The sequence below is a fragment of the Rhinolophus ferrumequinum genome, chromosome 8 (genome assembly GCF_004115265.2).
Source record: "Rhinolophus ferrumequinum isolate MPI-CBG mRhiFer1 chromosome 8, mRhiFer1_v1.p, whole genome shotgun sequence".
Taxonomy (NCBI): domain Eukaryota; kingdom Metazoa; phylum Chordata; class Mammalia; order Chiroptera; family Rhinolophidae; genus Rhinolophus; species Rhinolophus ferrumequinum.
The window spans coordinates 90,052,686-90,073,042 of NC_046291.1; the positions used below are offsets into that span (position 1 = coordinate 90,052,686).

General features: G+C 49.1%; 1 protein-coding gene across 1 annotated transcript in view; it reads left to right on the plus strand.

The window, feature by feature from the left end:
• MARCO (macrophage receptor with collagenous structure) overlaps positions 1-18,511 on the plus strand; it is a 33,732-nt gene extending 15,221 nt beyond the window's left edge. Inside the window, exons 5-16 of the mRNA XM_033113052.1 lie at positions 323-367; positions 1,393-1,437; positions 1,735-1,833; positions 5,456-5,545; positions 5,654-5,689; positions 6,134-6,232; positions 6,325-6,387; positions 13,604-13,648; positions 14,614-14,712; positions 15,238-15,282; positions 16,148-16,324; positions 17,755-18,511. Coding sequence (XP_032968943.1) covers positions 323-367; positions 1,393-1,437; positions 1,735-1,833; positions 5,456-5,545; positions 5,654-5,689; positions 6,134-6,232; positions 6,325-6,387; positions 13,604-13,648; positions 14,614-14,712; positions 15,238-15,282; positions 16,148-16,324; positions 17,755-17,885 — 974 coding nt within the window. The 3' untranslated portion in view covers positions 17,886-18,511. The remainder of the gene's footprint in view (positions 1-322; positions 368-1,392; positions 1,438-1,734; positions 1,834-5,455; positions 5,546-5,653; positions 5,690-6,133; positions 6,233-6,324; positions 6,388-13,603; positions 13,649-14,613; positions 14,713-15,237; positions 15,283-16,147; positions 16,325-17,754) is intronic.
• Positions 18,512-20,357: the final 1,846 nt, after the last annotated feature.

Here is a 20,357-nt window from a genome sequence, read left to right on the forward strand (position 1 = left end):
TAAAGTTGTCTCAATTGCTAGGCCATGAGCTTCTTGCAGGAAGGAGCTCTGTCTTTGTTGTCTTCCTTCCACGCCGTTCGGTCCTCAGTGCTCAGTGACGGTCTGTTAAATGAACAATGGTGTGAGTGAGTGGCATTGTCACCCCACCTTGTTGGTTGGCTCACTGGTGTCTCTGCCCCTCTTCCTCAGGTCTTCCAGGTGAGATCTTCCAGGTGAGAAGGGGCCACAGTGGAGCCACTGATACCACCGCTTGTCTACTGGCTTCATAGTCTTCTTTCTCCTCCTTGTCCAGGCTCTGTTCTGAATTTCTTTCCCTTTCTACGCCCCCCAGGACCCCAAGGCCTGCCAGGAATCAAGGGAGAAGCAGGTGAGTAGGGGCCGGGTGTATGCACTGACATGCACAGCAGCCTTTCTCAGAGAGGCTGCAGAGGGCTGCAGACACAGACAGACACACTCCAGAGTCTAAACACCCGGTGGGGTCTGTGTATGAGGAAGGCCAGCCTGGTGGAAGGCGAGACCCTAGATGGGCTGGGCACCTCAGCTTCTTTGCCCATGAAATGAGGATAAGAGTGCTTCAGAGAGTTGCTGGGGGATTACTGATAACAATGAAAACCCCATGACTTTTTCTGTTGTTTAGGCTGTAGCCTAAACCTGCACAGCCGTCTTATAAATGGCCACGGCATGGCTAGGGCAGAGAATGTGGGGAGCTTGGCTGCACCCCACCCCCAGGGGAAGGGGGAGACACAAATGTCAGAGCCGGTGACTGTTGCAGGCCAGTTCACTCTCCACTCAGACTCTCGAACCTCCATATTCCTGGGGGGACTGAGGCTGCTGAGATGTAAAGATGTAAAGACAATAAGACGATACTAGAGAAAGAGCAGAATGAGAGGATTATAAGGAAGTGGCAAATAAACACACCAAGTCTCTAAGCTTCCGGGCCACTGAGGCAGAAAGAAAACACCACCAGCTATGGAAGGGAAACTTGTTAGCAGGGAAAATCTTTAGGGAGGAACTAATTTGGGGGAGGAATTTAAATAGAAGGGATCCCAAAGAGTCTCTTGTTCTGTCTCCCGCAGAGGTTTTTCCAGGGGGAATTTCAGGGGAGAGGATGGGAAAACAATAGGAGGAGACTTTATGCTGCAGTGAAGGACCCACGGAGGCACCTGCACACCCACGTGCTCACACACACGCATGTGTGCACACACATTTATGTAACACTCTCATATACGCACTGTCACGGTCGTGCACGCACTCACGTGTGCATATACACTCACACTACCTGTGTGTGTGTGTGTGTGTGTGTGTGTGAGAGAGAGAGAGAGAGAGATCTAGAATGTCAGCTGATTGAAGAACCCAGACCGCAGAGTGACTGAGATCTTTCCTTCTTCTCAGGCCACCAAGGACCCAAGGGCGCTCCAGGGAAGCAAGGAGCCACTGGTAACTCGTGCTTCCTCTGCTCGGGGTCACTGATGCCCTGGCCCAGGCACTGCACCAGTTGCCCCACTGTGCTTTTCCCTCGACTCCTCCCCAGCCCCAGAGTGGACACACCTCCTACAGTCCTCTTCTCTTGAGTCTTACTGGACCTTGTCAAGATCACCTGAGATAAGCTAGCACAACTCCGGCCTGCATCTGGGGACCCCTTGCCCTTTTCCCCAGAATGGCCCTGCCCATTGCCTAGAAGTCCGTCCCCGGGCAGACGGTGGGAGCCCACCTCATCAGCCATTCCCTTCCCAGGACCTCAAGGAGAGAAGGGCAGCAAAGGCGATGCGGGTGTCATTGGCCCGCAAGGGAAAACTGGCGCTAAAGGAGACAAAGGAGACGTGGGCCTCCCAGGTAAGGGCTGTATTGGTGTGTTGGTGCTCGTTGGGGAGCGGGGTCCACGCTCTGGGCAACTGTGTCTATTCAGCGCTCACTGAAAGCAGAGCAATACTCTGTCTACCGGCATCCCAGGGGCATAGATGTGGTCCCTTCCATATAGATAAGCAAGGACAGGAATGCAAAAGCAAAAAGCAGTGCAAGAGGGGCAACAATGTCATGCCAGGCACCATTGGTGGCAACTGAGGACACAGGCAGTGCTAAGAGCTTGGAGGAGAGGAAAGAGAGACATTGAATGAAGTAAGGGCCTGAGTTGGGCCTGGGGGAAGGAGGGAAGCCTGGCTGGCAGTGAGGGCAAAGGGGGTGATTCCAGCAGGGGGACTTCACAACACCCCCTTGGTGGCAGGTTCTATCTCTAGAGCAGTGTTTCTCAAGCTACAGGCCATGAATAAGAACTATGTGGGGTGTTTGTTCAAAATGCATGTCAGGCCCAACAGTTGGGCCCTGTGTTTTAGAGACGTTGGATGATTCTGACCTTGGAGTTCCACAGAGGCCCGCTCTGAGGAGCACAGCCCGAGAGGCTCTGGCCGTGACTGAGCCCCTTCATGCTTTTTGTCACGTGGCCTCTTTTGGCCCCTTGGGGTGGCTCTTGGGTTCAGTAGGGGAAATGAGGGCTGCAGAACTAGCAGGTTTGGTTGCCATCCCTGCTGTGTGCCTGTTCACCTGTGTGACTAAGCATATGACTTAGCCTGCTGAGATTTGATGTCTTCATTTCAGAAAAGAATGATAATTCAATAAAATAGTAAATTATACTCATCTTGTAGGACAGTTATAAGGGTTAGAGATCATATTTTCAAAATCTACCACATGGTTGATGCTAAATAAATGACAATCATTATTAATAGTAGTAGTAGTGATCCTGTAAGGTAGGAAGGGAAGGACTTCAATTCCAATAACAGACAGAATTGAATTCTAATATGGCTCACTAGCTGTGTGACCTTGGGCAAATGACTTAACCTCTCTGAATCTCAATTTACTCACCTATAAAAGGAGGATAATAATAGGAACCTTTAATTACAACAGGAATATAAGACATAGAAGAAGTCTGCTGCTGTTGCCTGCAAATTGAAATTATTTACATTATAAGAAACTGGGTACGCTTGCCTTCACACAGAGTCCTTAGCAGGCACCTGTCAGCCATCCTCAAATACTAGAAAGGCACTTGTGAAAGAGAAAATAGACTTGCTCTAGTGGTGCCCAGCAGAAAATGAGGACCAATGGGCAAAAGTTTCAAGAGGACCAAAGGTGCCATGATAAGCGGGGAAGAACGAGTTAAGACTTGGGGCTGCTCCACGGTGAAATGGGCAGATGAAAGTCTTAGGGGGCAGCCCGCTCCTGGGGAGGGGATGAGGAAGTGCAGAATTCTCCCAGGGGGACTGAAAGGGGACCCTTGCACCAGGCAGATGACCTCTGAGGATGGTCCCCAAAGTGGCAGGCACTCTGTAGTTCTCTCTGCATTGGGGAAGGGAGGCCCAAACTTTCTCAGGGTGGCCCTGCCAGCCCCACAGAAGGGGATGACAGCCAGGCCTTTGCCCTCTAGCCCTTTCCTATGGAGTCTGAGCCATGCTGTTTCCCCTCCCCCACTCCCCCACTATCACATAGGAGGGCACTGAGCCCACACCCGACGCAGGCCTGGGAACGACACAGGCCTGGGAACGCTGTGGTTGGGTGGCGAGGGAAAATGCAGCACTTTCAGTTCTTCAGAAATCGGGATGCCAGCCTACCCCTCCACTTCCCAAATTTCCTCTCCCAAGATCACAAGACCTCTCTTACCCACTGCTTGCCCAACCAACTGCTATGTGCCTCGGTGTCACTGAGGTTTTCTGTTCTTTGTCCCAGCAGATGGGTAATGCCACAGTGGTGAAATTCCAGGGGACATTCTCCACCTTTAGCTGTGATTAGAAAGCTCTGAAGTGAGATGCAGCTGTCATACCTCAGTTGGTGCCAGACTTTGGTCTTTTCGTTGACACTGCTCTGTTTGCAAGGTTGTCCCCTCTGATGGAGACACAAAAGTCATAGGAATACAGACTCAGGACCAGGCCCCGTTCGAGAAACCTCATATGGCCACACAGTTGCCATACCATGATGGGTCTGGCCAGCCCAGAGTGGTAGGGTACCAGCAAGTTCCTCCAAGAAAATAATTCTTAGTCCTTTCTAACGAGTGCCATTTGGCCCTTCTGCTGAAATGGACATTGAATGACCAAGAACTGCCTTCTGTGCTGTTCGCACCTAGACTGTTGTAAGAGATCTCAGCTGTAACCAAGTTCTTTACGGTTGTTTTGTCTTCTATCAAGGAAAAATCGTCCTTCAAGTAAGTATCCAAAGCATCTCTGAGAATCCAATGTGCAAGCCTTTCCTCCAACATCACTCAAAGCTCAGACCCAGATAGGTTTGCATGACAGTTGCTTCTCTTTCTCCTCTTCAGACCATTTTGTCTCCTTTTCTCGTTCACTAGAGAAACGACTGGTGGCCTTCTTAGTCCTCTCCCCCTCTGATAGCATGAAATTAATGGAATGGAGGTGTTTCACCAATTCCATTCCCCACAGCCTGGGGGAGTTGCTCGGGGGGGGGTCTTTGTTGATGGTGGGACTTCAGCAGCTTCCTGAGTGGCAGGTAGCCAGTGGGCTGCCGATGAGCAGGCCCCCGTGTGACAAGGGTCAGGCAGCCTGCTCCCAAACCAAACTCACAGTTGGGGAACGGGTTGGTGAGTCCTACCCTGTGAGGAGCTGCCCTCAATTGATATGCACCTCTGAGCAGTGGCAGAAAAGAGGAGGGAGCGAAGAAGGACTACGGTGTGGACAGGCCGGGATGAGCCTCCACAGGCTGGTGCCAAGTGGAAAATTTGAAATCTTGGGCACCAGGAAAGCCTGTAGCTGAAGTGCTGGCAGGAAAATGAGCTGCTGCAATGTTTCTCTCTCCATCAAAGCCAAGTTTCTATTCTCAGTGTTTGAGATCTGCCTTCTGGAATATTCAGATTTCAGTTGGGGAGGCTTGAAAAAAATAATTCCCCAGGGTGGCCAGTTAGCTCAGTTGGTTAGAGCGCGAGCTCTTAACAACAAGTTCGTTGGTTCGATTCCCACATGGGATGGTGGGCTGCACCCCCTGCAACTAGATTGAAAACGGCGACCGGACTTGGAGCTGAGCTGCGCCCTCCACGACTAGATTGAAGGACAACGACTTGACTTGGAGTGATAGGTCCAGGAAAAACACACTGTTACCCAACAAAATAAAAAATAAAAATAATTCCTCAAATGCAGACACTAAAATCACGTGGGCAGGGCAGTGCTGGTTGAGCCTGGGCTGTGACAGTCCCAAGGGCACCTGACAGTCTGCCCTCTGGGCCTTCCACTGCCATCAGCCAGGCCAGGCCACCTCGTCCACTTTTCATAAATGTATGCCTTGTCTCTGAGACAAGATGTTTGCTCCCTGAGGGCAGCCATCATGTCTTCCACTTCTGGGCCCCAAGTAGGACCTCAAGGAGTCTGAGTGTGGAATTTGGGTGGGACAAGAAGTCGCAGAGTGACCTGCTGCCCAGGCTTGCCCTCTTCCCACAGCTGACTGTGACTCCTTGGTTTTTCAGGAGTCATGGGCGTGAAAGGAGACATGGGGGTCGTGGGACCGCCTGGAGCCACAGGCAGTAAAGGCGACCCGGGGAAACCAGGCCCCCCAGGTAAGAGGCCACATGGTCAGGTCCACTGGCCTGAGGTATTCCCTTTTTTTTCTGCCAGGCTGAGCTAGAGAGTAAAAAAAAATCCTTAAAAGTTTTTCTTCATTTTAGGTGTGGCTGGAATTCCTGGAATGAAAGGAGATCAAGGTAAGAACTGTGGGAATCTGGGCATCATTCCAGCTCCCACTGCCCCAGGCAAAGTCAAGACCAGGACCTGATTCTGCTCTTATTTCAGTGGAGTATTAACCCAGAGCATCTGGGGTTTCTAAAACCTGGCCCCACCGAAGAGGAACAAGCAGTGTGCTTAATTGATATCCCTCTTTAGAGCTTCATTCCCCTCTGCCATCCAGGTTTGGTGCTGGACATTCACAACCCAGAGGTCCTAGTAAGTTCACAAGTCCCAGACTGCAACCGTGAATGGAAAATATCAGTAAATTGCTGAGACTATAATTTTCCTCCCACTGTTAGGGCTACTCCTCTGCTTTTAAAGCCCAGGGAACATATTAGGTGTTGAGAACAGAAGTGTGTTGAGAAGGTGGCAGCCAGGCCCTCTGCCAACCACCAGCCTTGCAGTCATGACTTAACTTTCAGGACACCCCGGAGCAGAGGGGCTTCGAGGCCTTCCGGGTCTGTCAGGACCCCCAGGTGCCAAGGGGGAGCCTGGCGAAGCTGGTGCCACTGGTCTAACAGGTGAGGTCCTTGGTCCTGTGGTGGGCATGGGGAGTGATATATGAGGATCCATTTAGCCCAGCCCTATGCCCACCATGGCATCTGTTGCCCAGGACCACCAGGGATACGCGGGATTCCAGGAGCTGCAGGCATGAAAGGAAGCAAGGGAGACACAGGTAAGAGGGTGTGGGTAGGTGGGTGGGCGGGCTTGCTGGGTGTCAGGGACGGAGAGGGAGGAGGACTGGCTCCCTGGGGGCCCACCAGAGAGAGGCAGAGGGTCTCCTGTGCTCTGGTGCCTGAAGGCTCTAGGACTGTTCTTCCTATGTTCCGGCCTCGAATGCCATGGCCAAACTTCCAACATCAAAGGGGAGAGCAGGGCACCTTGGCCCCACTGCCTCCTTGGTCTGCCTTCCAGCTGTGGACACAGTTTCCACTCTCTCCTGCTGACCTGCAGTGGGGCTTCACGGGACAGGGCTCTGGGTTCGACAAAGGGGTGTTGAGAAACCCTTTCTTGCACATCCTCCCAGGGTGCTCAGGCTGGGAGGAGTGACCCACAGCCACTGAACCCACAAAGACTAGCGGCTAAACCATTGGGCCAACTCAGCCTAGGTTATAAACTGTCATTCCAATTTGGTCTACTTTATAAACCACTATGCCAGTTTTATCTGGTCACTGTGTAAGTTTGGGCACCTGCAATGGTCTAGAAAGTCTGGGCCTCCGTGTTTCATAAGACCTGGTGCCTGCCCTCAGACATCAAGTCGATGAGGAGAGAAACAGGCAGACTTACCAGACTGTCGGGCACACTTTGATGTGGCATTTGCATGGAGAACTGCCACATGCCGTTTAGAAAGCCAGGTGCAGGCCAGGAGGTGTTGTGACAGTGCAGGGCTGTGAGAAAGGGCTGTGTATCTGCCTAGGATGTTTGTGGGCAGAGCAGAGGCCACGCTGGTGTCACCCAACCTGGATGCCCTACCCCAGGGCCGTGTCACGGACCCACACCAGAGGCAGGCCCTGTCAGTTTTCATTGATCAAGTGGTCGACTTATTGATTCCTTAAGCCAATGGGACTTAACCTCTTAAATGCTTCAAGTTAGCAGTGGCCTGGGTCTGGTGGGGGTGGTGAAAGGCAGACCAGTGCAGGGCTTCCGCTGAGTCTTGAAGGATGAATGGAGCTTGGCTACATGCAGGAGGGGAAGGAAAGTCTAGAAAGAAACAGCTGGTGAAGTCACGGAGGAGTGAGGGAGCACTCTGTAGGTTGGTGTCGCTGGCACCTGGTTGGTGTCTAGGGTTGGGCTGTGGGGGAGTCAGGAGCTCTGTTTGGAGGTGGGGGTAGGGCCAGCTCCTGGCCAGTTTTGGACTCTGGGCCTTTGACCTTTGGGGTTTTCCTGAAGGTTGTCAGCAGCCATGGAGCGGGCAACTCCTACACCCACTGTTTTTCCAATCTGTCCAGTCGTGGAGCTGATTTCTTTTCCACAGATTGTGTTCACTGTAGGCGTGGGCTCGGCTGCCTGTTGCCATATGGGGGTCAGGTGGGCCTGACTTGTCAGCTGCCTGTTCTGATCTTACACCTCCCTCTTCCCTGGTCCCAGATCTTAGGGTATCTGACTTTGGGGGCTGAGGCTATCTTGTCCCTGAGTTTTCTGCTTGGTTTCCTGGAGGTGATGACTCATCCTTCAGTTATAAGCAGGGAGTCTCCCTCCCACCCCTCCACCCGCCCGCCCCCATTGCTAGCCTAAGCAGGAATATTGGGGTAAAGCATGATTACACCCAGAGGGGCGCCGTGCCCACTCCCTAGGCTCCAGCCTGTGTCTCCCACTGTCTGAGGGGAGGGAATCTTGCCCTGAACTCTGCATCCTGGGAGTGTTTGTATAATAAGAGCAGCTCCTGACAACGAGCATCTTCATGACAACCCAATGGGCTAAGCACTAACTCTTGCTAGTGCTATTTCAAAGTAAGAGATGCAGCCAGGGTTCGAATCCAGGCCTGGCCAACGCAAAGCCTGGGCCTTACACATTGCACGCCACCATGCCGTCTTCCCCCCAGGCAGCCTGAAAGTTCCCTGCTCCCATCAGGGCTCTCCGGTGAGCACCACCTCTCCTTCCATCCCAGTCCAGGAAGGACCAGAACAGAAGCTGCAGCAGCGTCTTCCACTCTTAGAAGAAAGCACGAGGCTCTCAGGCCCTGTTAGGGCTCTTCCTTATTTACCCCAGACCCCAGCCCCATTTCAGCAAACAGCCTGGGGTTCATTTTCACTCTATCATTGAGTCCTTGTCTATTTGTTGGGCACCTTTATGGGGATCTCCATCAATCAGGCCTAGTGGTAAATACCAACCAGGCAAATTCTAAGGGCAATTCCTTAGTTCCTGCTGCCCAAGTAAACATGGGGAATCACATTTTCAGTCTGGGTCTTGTGATAATTACAACTTATTTGCATAGATTCCCTACACAAACCCACATGCTTGTCTTGATCAAGTAGCTGATGGTCCACATCGACCTCTCAGAAGGGATTTCCCATAGGACCATAATCTGGCTTATCGTAGCCAGGTCTATAAATCATCCTGAAGCCATCGGTTAATAAACTTTGGGAGAGGTTACATTTCTGAAGTGGGAGAAGGAAGGGTCGGTGGTGAGTGGCTGCCAGATCGCATCATGGGAGATAATGCGGACTTTTCAATGTCAGGACATTGGTATTCCCCAAACTAGAGGTCCTGTGGTGTTTGTCCAGTTTTGATTATATCAAGCCAGTTTTTCAAATTGATATCTTTCCCATTTTGTAAATAAAATCATTAATCTTTCAAGAGACTATCTAGACATATTGAATGAAGCTAGAGAAATGACAGTGCCTTGGCTTGACCTGGGTAGCAGTGAGATCTCATTATTGTACATTAATTATGAAAATGAAGAGGTCTGTTTATTATTAACAATACCTCCAGCCAGACACTGTGCTTGGGACTTTACTCCCAGGATCTTAGTGGTACGTGGGTCAATGCACAACCTCCGTAGGCCTTGCTTTCCTGCTCTGTGGGGTGTGAGGAGTAGTCTAATATCAGTTGGTTTTGCAAAAAAAAATTTTTTTTTGCAAAACCATTAAAAATGAAACTAATTTTAGCTTTAAATTCCTTAGCTATTTTGAAAAGTAAAGTTTGTTTGGAAATGAGGAAGGGCTCACTTCACCTTGTAATTATGGCATTTTTTTCCCTACCATTTCTACCTCATGAAATGTTAGAAGCAGCCAAAACATTTATGCTCCAAAACACCAATCTGATCAGAAATTTTGCACTTCAACAGCCTGACATCTAAAATCTGAGTTTTCTATGTCCTTTTATTTATCTCTTGAGGAAAGTCAAAGTGCAAATAACTACAAATCTATTTTCTCACCTGTATTTTATAACATTTTACTTTAAAGATAAACAACAAAGAATAATCCATACCAGCAATTAAGCCTTATGCAGTGAATTTAATTTCTCAGTTAATTCCATTCCCCATATCTAAGTACTGAGTTAGTCCAAGAACTTATTAAATTCTACCAAATCATGTTACTAAATTGTCACTTATAAAGCTTTTCCTTGTTTTCCTTTAAGTGTCTTAGAGATATCTGCAGAAGTCTACATACGTCCCAATTTTGGGCCCCCCACCCACCCTCTTACTTCTCGCCACACAGCTCACTTTGTTAGTTATTAAATTAATCCTAAATTTGCCAGGAAGCACTTAGCCTGTACCATCAGGATGGTGTTTAAGGAAGTTTCCTAATATACTGGAAATTTCTGTATTAATTCAGTCATGAGACCTGTGCCTCAACATGGACTTACCACTGACTAGCTAGGTGACAGTGGGTTGGTATTTGACCTCTGTGGACCTCAGTTTCCTCCTCTGTGCGGTGAGAGGAATAGTCTAGAATAATATCTGGGTCCCTGCCAGCTTGGTAGCACTCTGTGTTTGAAACAGGCAATTTTCCCTTGGAGCAGGAACGTTCTAAGATTTTAGTCAGAACACCAGCTGAACATGAAACAATAGGAGGGCATGTGCTTTCTAACTAAACTTTTTTTTTTTTTTTTTTTTTTAAGAAATAACTTCTCTAAATAAACACTTCGCAAATAAATATTCTGGGTCTCTTAGCTTGGTAAGTTTGTGATACCCAGGGAAACCCAGTGTGTTTGTGGTTAAGAGGAAAACCCGACATTCGTTCGCTCTCTAGTGTAGTTTTACAACATGCGTATCTAGATGCTGTGTTTCAGCCATTCTCTCTCTCCCTGATCCAATCCGGATGCTGCCTTGGTCCACAGTGTAGTTAATAGTCCTTCAATTGCATAATCAGTGCACAGCCATTCAGGAAAACACCCTCTAGAGTCCAATGAGGCTTGGAGAGAAATCACACAAAACTCAATTCCAATTTCCACTACGCGAAGAGAGGAGTTTTGAAGACAAAACCGCCATTCATTATACACATATCAGAGGGCATTTCGTCAAGGGCCAGAAGGTTCTGGGAGCTCTCGGGCATGGGAGCGACTGAGAGTTCCTCCGAGACAGGAAGGCTGGCTGTGAGCTGGTCCCTGAAGGGTGAATGAGATGTGTTTGAGGCAGTGCTACACAAAATGTGGTCCCTGGGCCAGGAGCACCAGCGTCACCTGGGAACCTGTTAGAACTACAGTCTCAGGTCCCCATCCCAGATCCACTGAATCTGCTAATCTGAGTGGAGCCTAGCATTTGTTTTATAACAAACCCTGTGCAGGTGATTCTGAGGCAAACTCCAGTTTGAGTACTTGTTTAGGAAAAAGGGATGGCCCAAGGCTGGCTGGGAGTGTCTTTGGAACCAGGTGGACATCCACAGTGAAACTCCAGGAAGCAAGCAGTGAGCTGGCAGCTACAGGGACCAGTGGGAGGCCGAACATGGGTTCTAACTCCAGCTTCACCACTGCCTGAGTGACTTTGGATAAATCCCCTCACAAGTCTGAGTGTGGTCTTCCTCCTCTGTAAAGAGGGAAATGGCCCTGCCTAGCAGGGCAGCTGAGAGATGGAAGGAGCAGTGTAGGTAAAACCCCTGGCAGGGTGCAGGCAGCAGCAGCCGCTGAGTCCCCGGGAGGTGAGGGGTTGGGAGGGAGGGTGTGAGAAATGAATTGGGGAGGGTCAGGCTGCAGAGACCACGGACCTAGTGAAATAGGGTCTTCTGTATGGTTCCTGTCTGTACAGGGTGTTTGTTGTTCAGTGCTTTGGAGACAGCTGGAGAGGGGTACTTTTTTGGGGGATGAAGGGGACAATAAAGGGAGGTCATGGTGCCTGGGGTCCTTGTACTTTGCTTCTAGGGGTAGGCTCTTAAGGTAGAGATTTCTGCAAATATGCACCCTCTAGGATGCAGACAGAGAGAGCCAAGAGTCTAGATATGGACCGTTTTTCTAACAACCAAAGACGTGTGTCTGACTGTGACTTAGCCTCCCTAACTGGGACACATGCAATTCAGACGCAGGTAAGCAGAGAGGAAAGAGCTGCTACCTCTGTTGGGTGACCTCCAGGCAATAGCAAACAGTCAGGGAAACTTGCTGGGCAGAAAGCCTGGAGTTCATAAGGAGGTTTCAGCCCCCATGTGTGAGGTGCTCCCCACCTGGAGGGAAGACAGACGCATGCAAACAGGCTCCACAGGGCACCACTTATTGAGCACTTGCCAGATATGAGGCTCAGCAATTGACACAGAGGAACGACTTCATTCAAGTCTCACAGCTGTCTCCTGGGGCCACCAGGAGACTCAGAGGAGGAAAGGGAGGCTCAGGAATGGGGACACTTTGCTCAAGGTCACAAAGGTGGACACAAACCCAGGGTGTCTGACTCTGGCCACTTTGCTGTCTTGGGAGGAAGTGCACTATCCATTGGCGAGGCCAGAGAAGGCTTCACAGTACACCTAAGATGACATCTGACATCCTAGCAGGTTTTACAGTCTTGATCGGAATTCTCCAGGGGACCAAAAGGGTGAGGCATTCTAGACAGAGGGACCAGAGCACAAATAAGTGGCCCGGTGAGCTGGGGCCTGCTTGCCACGGTTTGGCCTCTAAGGCACCTCCAGCTCCTAGAAGAAGCTCTCTGAGCCTTAGTCCTGTCCCCATCCCTAAAATGAGGGGCTGAAGCAGTTGCCCTCTCAGATTCTTCCAGTGCTTCCTGCTTCTCTTGGTGCCAACGTGTGTCGTGGCAGCTCGCAGTTCCTTGGCCCTCTGACCCTACCACAGCGCCCGGCCTCAGGCAAGATGTTTGAAAGGCTTGCAGGAGCCAGGACTTCCCTGTCTTGTTATTCCAAGAAGGTGCCCTGAAGCGATTTGCCAGGCCTCTCACCTGTCCTCCATTGACCAGCACAGAGTAGGTGCTCAGCAAAGTCAGGAACTGGGAGACAGGAACTTCCTCAGGCAGGAGCTTTCCCCAGGCAATTGGCAGTGAGGATAACTGGTTTCCGGTGAGCATCAAAGGAGTGGGCCTTTGGTTAAGGCTGGACCTGCACCATGGAGGGAAGGGAAACCAGTCAAAGGCATGGTGATGTTCACAGTCCCTCATAAATAGATGTCTACATTCCTATTGTTATAGTAATAGGAATTTACATTACTTCACATTAATAGTGAGCTTTTGTTTTCCCAAGTCTGTGTATCCAATTCTTGGGTCCCGTTTCTTTGAATCGGAACCAATTCTGGCACTTAAAATTGAGAGACCATAACGTTGCTAAACCAATAAATTATTATCCCACAGTGACCCAGCCTGGTGCTGGAAACAGTAGACCTTAGTGAATTAGTAGAAGTTAGTGAATGAAAGGATGAATGGGTGGAAGGAAGGAAGGAAGGAAAAAAGGAAGGATCTTTCACATTAGAACTACAAATAGTATCCACCAATAATTGCAGTGATTATTTTTCCATTTTCTGGATGTGAGACCCTTTAGCCACATGAATCTAGGGGCCACAATGAAATAAATCAACAAAGATATTGAACATCTACTATGGGTTAGGGCTCCCAAAGCTTCTGGTGGCCACTGAGACCCCTCCATAGTCTTTTGGAAATAAAGATAATTTTATTTTCAAATATTTCTCAATTGTTTTCTAATAACATGTAACAGGAAGGAATGTAATTGGATTTAGACACCAAGTCAAGCTATCATTGGCAAGGAAGACCAGCCAGTAAGTCTGGGGTCTGTCTAACTCAGACTCCCGTCTGCTATATTTCGATTTCACTCCAATACACGGGTCACCATTTATCGACCGTCTGTCTCCTTTTATGCTGTGCTGAAGAGGCTTTAAACAATCGTGAAAAACCAATGTATCTTTCCATCTGCATTAATCAGACAAAAGGTAGAGGTTGTCTAAGATTAAAAGTGTCTAATATCCAAGTTTTATTATCTTCTCCTCTTTTTTTTGTATTTTGATCTTAGGACTTCAAGGAGAGAAAGGAACAAAAGGAGAATCAGGATTTCCAGGTAAAGGGCTGGCTTCATTTTAATTCCCCAGAATGATGACTGCAAAGGCTCATGCTCAGAGGGCGGGTCTCGTTGACTTTGAATACACCGCTGTGACCTTCCCCCAAAGTGGCCCGGGATCAAGACCATTTGAGGCTAAGACTCTAAGACTCTGTCAATCAAACCTCTGATTCTTCCCCTGGAAAACCTGGGAATGACAGGAACTCACTGACCTGAGGGGTATAAGGAGAGGGGCAGGGGCTAACGGTGGTAGAAAGGTAGAAAATGTCAGGGTGGTCAGGTGGTGGCCTCAGGCTGTGCAGCCACCATGGGGCTGTCCAGCGTCCCCTCCAATCCCAGGTTGGTTGCAAGGCGTGCTTCCCCATATCTGCTCTGGTCTCGCTCCATCTCCCCTTTGTTGCCTCAAGCCCCTCCCCTGCTCCGCATTCTTCTCACTAGATACTGTCCTCATCCTGGTTCCCTAGGTCCTTGCTGGTAGCTGGTTCCTGAGTTTGGCACTTTCCACACAGCATTTCTCGTCTTCTCAATAGCCCGACGCTAAGGCGTGCTGAAACAACCCTTCTTAGACAAGTTGCTTGAGCAGTCTTTCTTCCTCATGAACTACATATTCTATTCCTACTTTAACCTACTGAAGGAGAAATTGAGGCCTAGAAACATTCTAGCAAATTCTCCCACAACGGCTAGAACTTTTGCACAATTATATAGTCCGATGAGAACCAACAACCTTTGGAATCCTCTCAGCAATTTTCACCCGTATGTTCTCAACCAGCATTTACATGGGAGGTGGGAGATCAGAGCATCACCCTCCCCCCAGTTGGACCAAAGACATCAGTAACATCCAAAGAAGCCATCCACGGGGTGACACCTGCTAGTTAAGGGCAACTCATTCATTAAACACCCAGGCCCTTGGTCATCCTTGAAAAGCAGAGCAGAGCATCTGACGAAGTGGTCTCTCTCTTCTCCAGGCCTTGCAGGCATGAAGGGAGATAGGGGAAGCCCAGGCCCGGCAGGCCCCAAGGGTTCACCTGGACCAGGTGGCCAAAAGGGAAACCCAGGAGAGAAAGGTAAGGTCTCTGTTTCTCCTTTGTGGGTTTGAAGGAGAGGCCCTGTTGTAAGGCGTTTGGGAGTTTTCAGAACAAGAGGGGTCGAGGTCTGTTGGTTCAGTGGATAATTTCTGAGCTGGGATTGGTCTTGGCACTGAGCCTACAGAAGTGAATAAGGCCCAGCTGGACACTCAGCGAGGCAGACATGTGAACATGTGCTCCAACATGTGCCAGCCGTGCCCCTGGCCACCCTGGACCATTTCCATGGCTGATTGGATCTTTCCACAAAGGAGATCCTTCCCACTCCACGTCGCTTACCCATTCAACGTCCCTCACTAATCTAGTTTGTGAGGGACTAGATTGTGGCTCAGGCCATTTATTCACGGTTAACTGTTGGTGCCCATAATGCTAGGGCACGGGCACAGCTGGGGAGAGAAACTGCTCTGCTCCCCACGCCTCCACCTTTCTCCCCAGTGCGGGCAAAGGAGGCTGAGGGGGTCCTGGCTTTGTTTCCTTCAAATCACGTGGTTTTCCTCTTCATGACAGGATCTTCTGGGTCGCAAGGAATAAAGGGAGAAAAGGGTCAAAAAGGTAATTGCTGCTTCTGTTCTCTTTAATTTGTGCTTTAGAATCAATTCTATTCTTGAAAATTGTATGTGTGGTAGGGGGAGAGGCCTTGCTTCTCGGAGAAATCCCTCATTTTTAGGAAAAGTTAATGGGTTCTCTCTTTGAATAAGCCTGCTCACAGCATAGAGTGGCACAATTTTCCTCCCTCTCTCCCTTCTTCCTTTCTTCTCTTCCTGTCTTCTTCCCTCCCTCCCTTCTTCCTTTTTTCTCTCTCTCCCTTTGCTTCTACCCCTCTTCCTTCCTTCTCTCCCTTTCTTCTTTTCTTTCTTCTTTTACTCCTCAGCTTTTCTCTTTTTTTCCTCTCTGTAACACAAGACAAGATGTGGTCATCTGGATTTCCAAAACTATCCACAGAGGCACCTGCTCCTACCGTTTCCCCGAAAATAAGACCTAGCCGGACAATCAGCTCTAATGTGTCTTTTGGAGCAAAAATTAATATAAGACCCGGTATTATATTATATTATATTATATTATATTATATTATATTATATTATATTATATTATATTATATTACCCAGTCTTATAGTAAAATAAGATCGGGTCTTGTATTAATTTTTGCTCCAAAAGACGTATTAGAGCTGATTGTCCGGCTAGGTCTTATTTTGGGGAAACAAGGTACGATATCATACGTGCAAGTCCAGGTAAACAGGCTGCTTACCAGGTCGTGTTGACGCCATAATGTGGGATCTTTCTGGCTCTGGTGACAGCCAAGCAGAGGGGTTTCTTTCCCCTAACCATAGATCTTCCGAAAATGAAAAGGGAGAGCCCGCATTCACACAAAGCCCTAGGCTGCCTTCCTCACCTCTCCCACTTGTGTTTTTTCACCCAGGCGAATCCCAAACACCTGTCAGGATTGCTGGCTCTCTGAATCGAGGCAGGGCTGAAATTTACTATAACGGTAACTGGGGAACAATCTGCGATGATAGTTGGGACAATTCGGATGCCACTGTCTTCTGCCGCATGATGGGCTTCTCCGTGGGAAAGGCTCTTTACAACGTGGGAGCTGGTAAGTGAATCCTCCACCAGCAGCCTCTTTCCTTGAGGGGCTGATGTAGGCTTTCCCTCCCTGGTGGAGTGTTGACACCCTTTGGCTGCAAGTGACTCACTGTGGTTTGAGTTTAAAGATTGGCTCAAGCAAGTGAAAAGTTCTGCAGCTCAGGGCCCCAGGCTTACATCGTTCCAGCTTGGCAGCCCCAGGAGAAAGATGACCTTTCTTCCCCACAAGTGACAGCAAAGGCTTGGTTGAGGCTTTGGCTGGCCTGGCATGGGTTAATGTCTGGCCAGCCCTGGAGCCAAAATGCTGCCTGGCCAAGGGTGTTTGGGAGGCATGGCTCTCTCATGACACCTGAGGTGCTGGTGCTGGAGGAACGGAGAAAAGACACAGGGCAGGCAAACACCGGTGTGCATTCCAGCTATTTGGAAACTGGAGGCCATGCTGTGATCATCTTTAAGAAGAAGGTGCGAAGGGAAGAGAAAGCAATCATGGCAGGGACTTCCTAAAATCAGTTTGGGAATGATGTCCTGGGGTGCTGGGGACTCACCCTGTGTCTTTCAGCAAAAGGTTCAATCTTCCAACAAAGGAGTTAAGTTCCCAGGCTGAGACCATTCCTTTGGCCATAAGAGCTGACCTGGCATGGACTCTAGCCCCTTTCTCCTGCTTCGCCCCTAAATGTTCTCTGCCCTTTCTCCACCCCAAAGTGCACATCTAGTTTTTAATCTGAGTCCAGGATTGTAAAAGTCTTTTAAAATGCACATATTCCTCTATAGATTAAGTCTGTATAGATTGTCACACTATAGTATAAATTATTGTAATCAAATAATCCAACTATTTTCCTCTGAGTTCTTGATCTGAAATCAATTATATCAGAAAAGAGTGGGGTTGAAGAATGTGTAAATGCTTTAGTGCAGGGGTGTCCAAACTGCGTCCCGCAGGCCAACTACGGCCTGCAATCCGTTTTTCATTGGCACGCAGCAAATTCCAAAAATATATTTAGTTTACTTAAATAAACCAGGTGAGGCAATACGTACTTCACCTCGAGTGAGTGGCCCGGCTGTTTGTGTATTTTACTGCATATGGCCCTTGGTGAAAAACGTTGAAAAATGTTTGGACACCCCTGCTTTAGAGCCAGAGAATGACCTGGTGAAAAGGGCATGTGAGGAGATCGGTACAGCTGTGGTGAGTTAGCCGGGAGGCGATCCCCTACGAGACCCCATTCAAAGCATGCATGGATTAAGAATTAAACACTTGGATGAGATTTTTGTCAAAGGACAGAAAGCAGACAAAAAGGAATGAAAGCAGAATGAAGCACCTTGGGCTTGAGTGGATGTGAGAGAAACTGGCAGTCTACCCCACATGGGAACCCCCAAGCACAAAGGGGCCACTGTGCTTTGACCCTAATTTCACTGCCCGCTTCCTCCTTGTTTCTCTCAATCTAGGCACCGGGAACATCTGGCTGGATGATGTTGCCTGTCAAGGGACAGAGATGAACCTATGGAACTGCAACAAGAGCAACTGGGGCTCTCACAATTGCAACCACAGTGAGGACGCTGGGGTGGAATGCAGCTGACCCTCCCCAGGCTTCTCAGTGCTCTGCTCCGAAGGTGTCTGCAGTCATAGGCACTCATCCCACCGGGGGGTAGGCCAGTGCTCTCTGAGGGGTTTCCTGGGAGTGGTCGAGCAGCTTGTGGGGTGGGGTCATTAATAAAGCATAAAGTGTTACCTGGCAACATCACTGGCTGTGGCTGAGATCACTAGCTCATACCTCCCGTATCCCCCACACAACGTTTCATTGAGTTCTACATGCCCCTGTACCCGGGGACAGTGGGGCCTTCACTTATAGCCAGGGGGAGGGTGGAGGTACAGGGGGAGCTACATGCGATGTGGAAAGTGAAGATCACCCCGAGTCAAAATCATCCGTGACCATCCCTTCAATCATTGAAATGTAGCGTCTCTCACAGCGAGTTCTCCCTCCAGCACTGGAGCTGTTGGCCAGCAAATGAAGAGGTCGGTGGGCATGTCATTGGCACCATGTTGTATGATAAATAGGAATTGTACCTTTAAGCATGAAAATTAGTTCTCATTAAGATGTGAGCTCCATAAATGCAGGGACTTTTGTCTGTTTTATCCATCCCTGTCATGGCACAGTAAATATTTACTGAATGAATGAATAAACCAAGAAAGGAAAGCAGTTCAGCCTCTGTGAGGAATTTGGCTTCTCACTCCCTTTGCAGTCTTCCTCAGGGATATATACTCTGTCCGAGTGCAATCACATTCTCTCTCTCTCTCTCTCTCTCTCTCTCTCTCTCTCTCTCTCTCTCTCTCTCTCTCTCTCTCCCTCTCTCTCAGTGTTTTAAATGGTTCAGGTGAATGTTGAATTTGGGAGAGTGACGTGTGTGTGTGATACGACTATCATCACTCACCCTTGACCCACTTGGAGCTTGGTCAGGGCATTAGGAACACAGCTGAGGGTCCCTAGTAAGTGGTAAAGCCAGGGTTAGAACCCTTGGGAGGGCTGGGAGATGGAGTGGCCAGAGCTCTGCTGCTGAGCGTGGGCACAGCCTGAGAGAGCAGCCCCCACTGGGACACCTCAGGGCTTCCCTGGGAGCTCAACCAGCCACCCAGAGTCCACCATACTTTCAGAGGCCGCGGCAGCACAGTTCTAGAACTAGTGTCAGAGCTGCAGGGGGACAGAAGGGCGAGCCTTGGCACGGAGGAGAGCTTGAAAGCTGGTTGTTTTAATTTGGCAGAAACCTCTATAATGATGCACCTTTTTTTTATCACGTTGAGATGGGAGAGTGGTAGGTCAGGGAGGAAAGAAGACATTTTAACGCATATCACAGGTTCTGGGACACAGTGTTTTGCAAAGGTGTAACTAAAGTGTCTTACCCAGGGCCTCTTATCTCTCAACTCTTGTTGCCTGTTCCTTGTCTCCCGAGAAACTTTTTTTTCCCCCCAAAGGAAGGAAAGGGCAGGAACTGCCTGAAATAAAGATGTCATCTCTCTCATCTGAATCTCCACACTGACTTCCTGAACCTCTTTAGAAACATGAGCACCATGAAAAGAGATTTGAAAGCAGAAACAACTTTTTTATTTTTTCCATTTATCTTATCAAAAGCCAAGCCTGGCTGACTCGATCATAGCATTTTAAGTAAAGGAGTTCTGACCTGAGCAAACAGGGAGGGCATGAGATAAAAGCCCCTCTACCCCCTTGCCCCATGGATAGTGGGAAAAGGAAATTAGGAAACAGAAATAGAGGGGAAGGTCATCCTGACAGTCTCAGGCCCAGCTCCACCATCCTTTTCTATCCCAGGATCTGCCTCCTCCGAGAATGATGGACTGTGGGACCCCTTCTGCCATCTTTAGGGCTCTGTCAGCACTCGTGTTCTCTCTCTCTCTCTCTCTCTCTCTCTCTCTCTCTCTCTCTCTCTCTCTCTCTCTCACACACACACACACACACACACCTTTCCACAGGGAAAAACAAGTTTATAGGCACAGAATAGCCCAAATCCTTGCAGAGAATGAACCATCTGTGCCACCAAAACAATGAAGACACCACTGTGACTTAGCCACACCCAACAAACACTTCCATGGCTGTGGTTTTCATCTCTGACCTATTGATGAGGTGCCGACCTGTCTCCTGAGCGCCACTCATCTACATCTACCTACTACCTCCACATGGGTACCTCAAATGTCAGGCAGCTAAAGCCTGACTCTTCGTCTGACCCTTTTGTGTTCCTCATCACAGCCAGTGGCTCCCTCCATCCAGTGCCCCAGATAAAAACTGAGTGTCAAACGCCATGCTTCCCTTCCCTTACCCCTCAGCCACCAGGCACCAAGTCCCAGTAATTCTACCTCCCAAATAACTTTCCAGTCCATCTGTTGTCCCCATCTTTGCCACCACACTGGTCTTGGCCACAGCACCTTGGAAAATCTCCTAATTCCATGTTTCCCCGAAAATAAGACCTGGCAGGACCATCAGCTCTAATGCATCTTTTGGAGCAAAAATTAATATAAGACCCAGTATAATGTAATATAATAT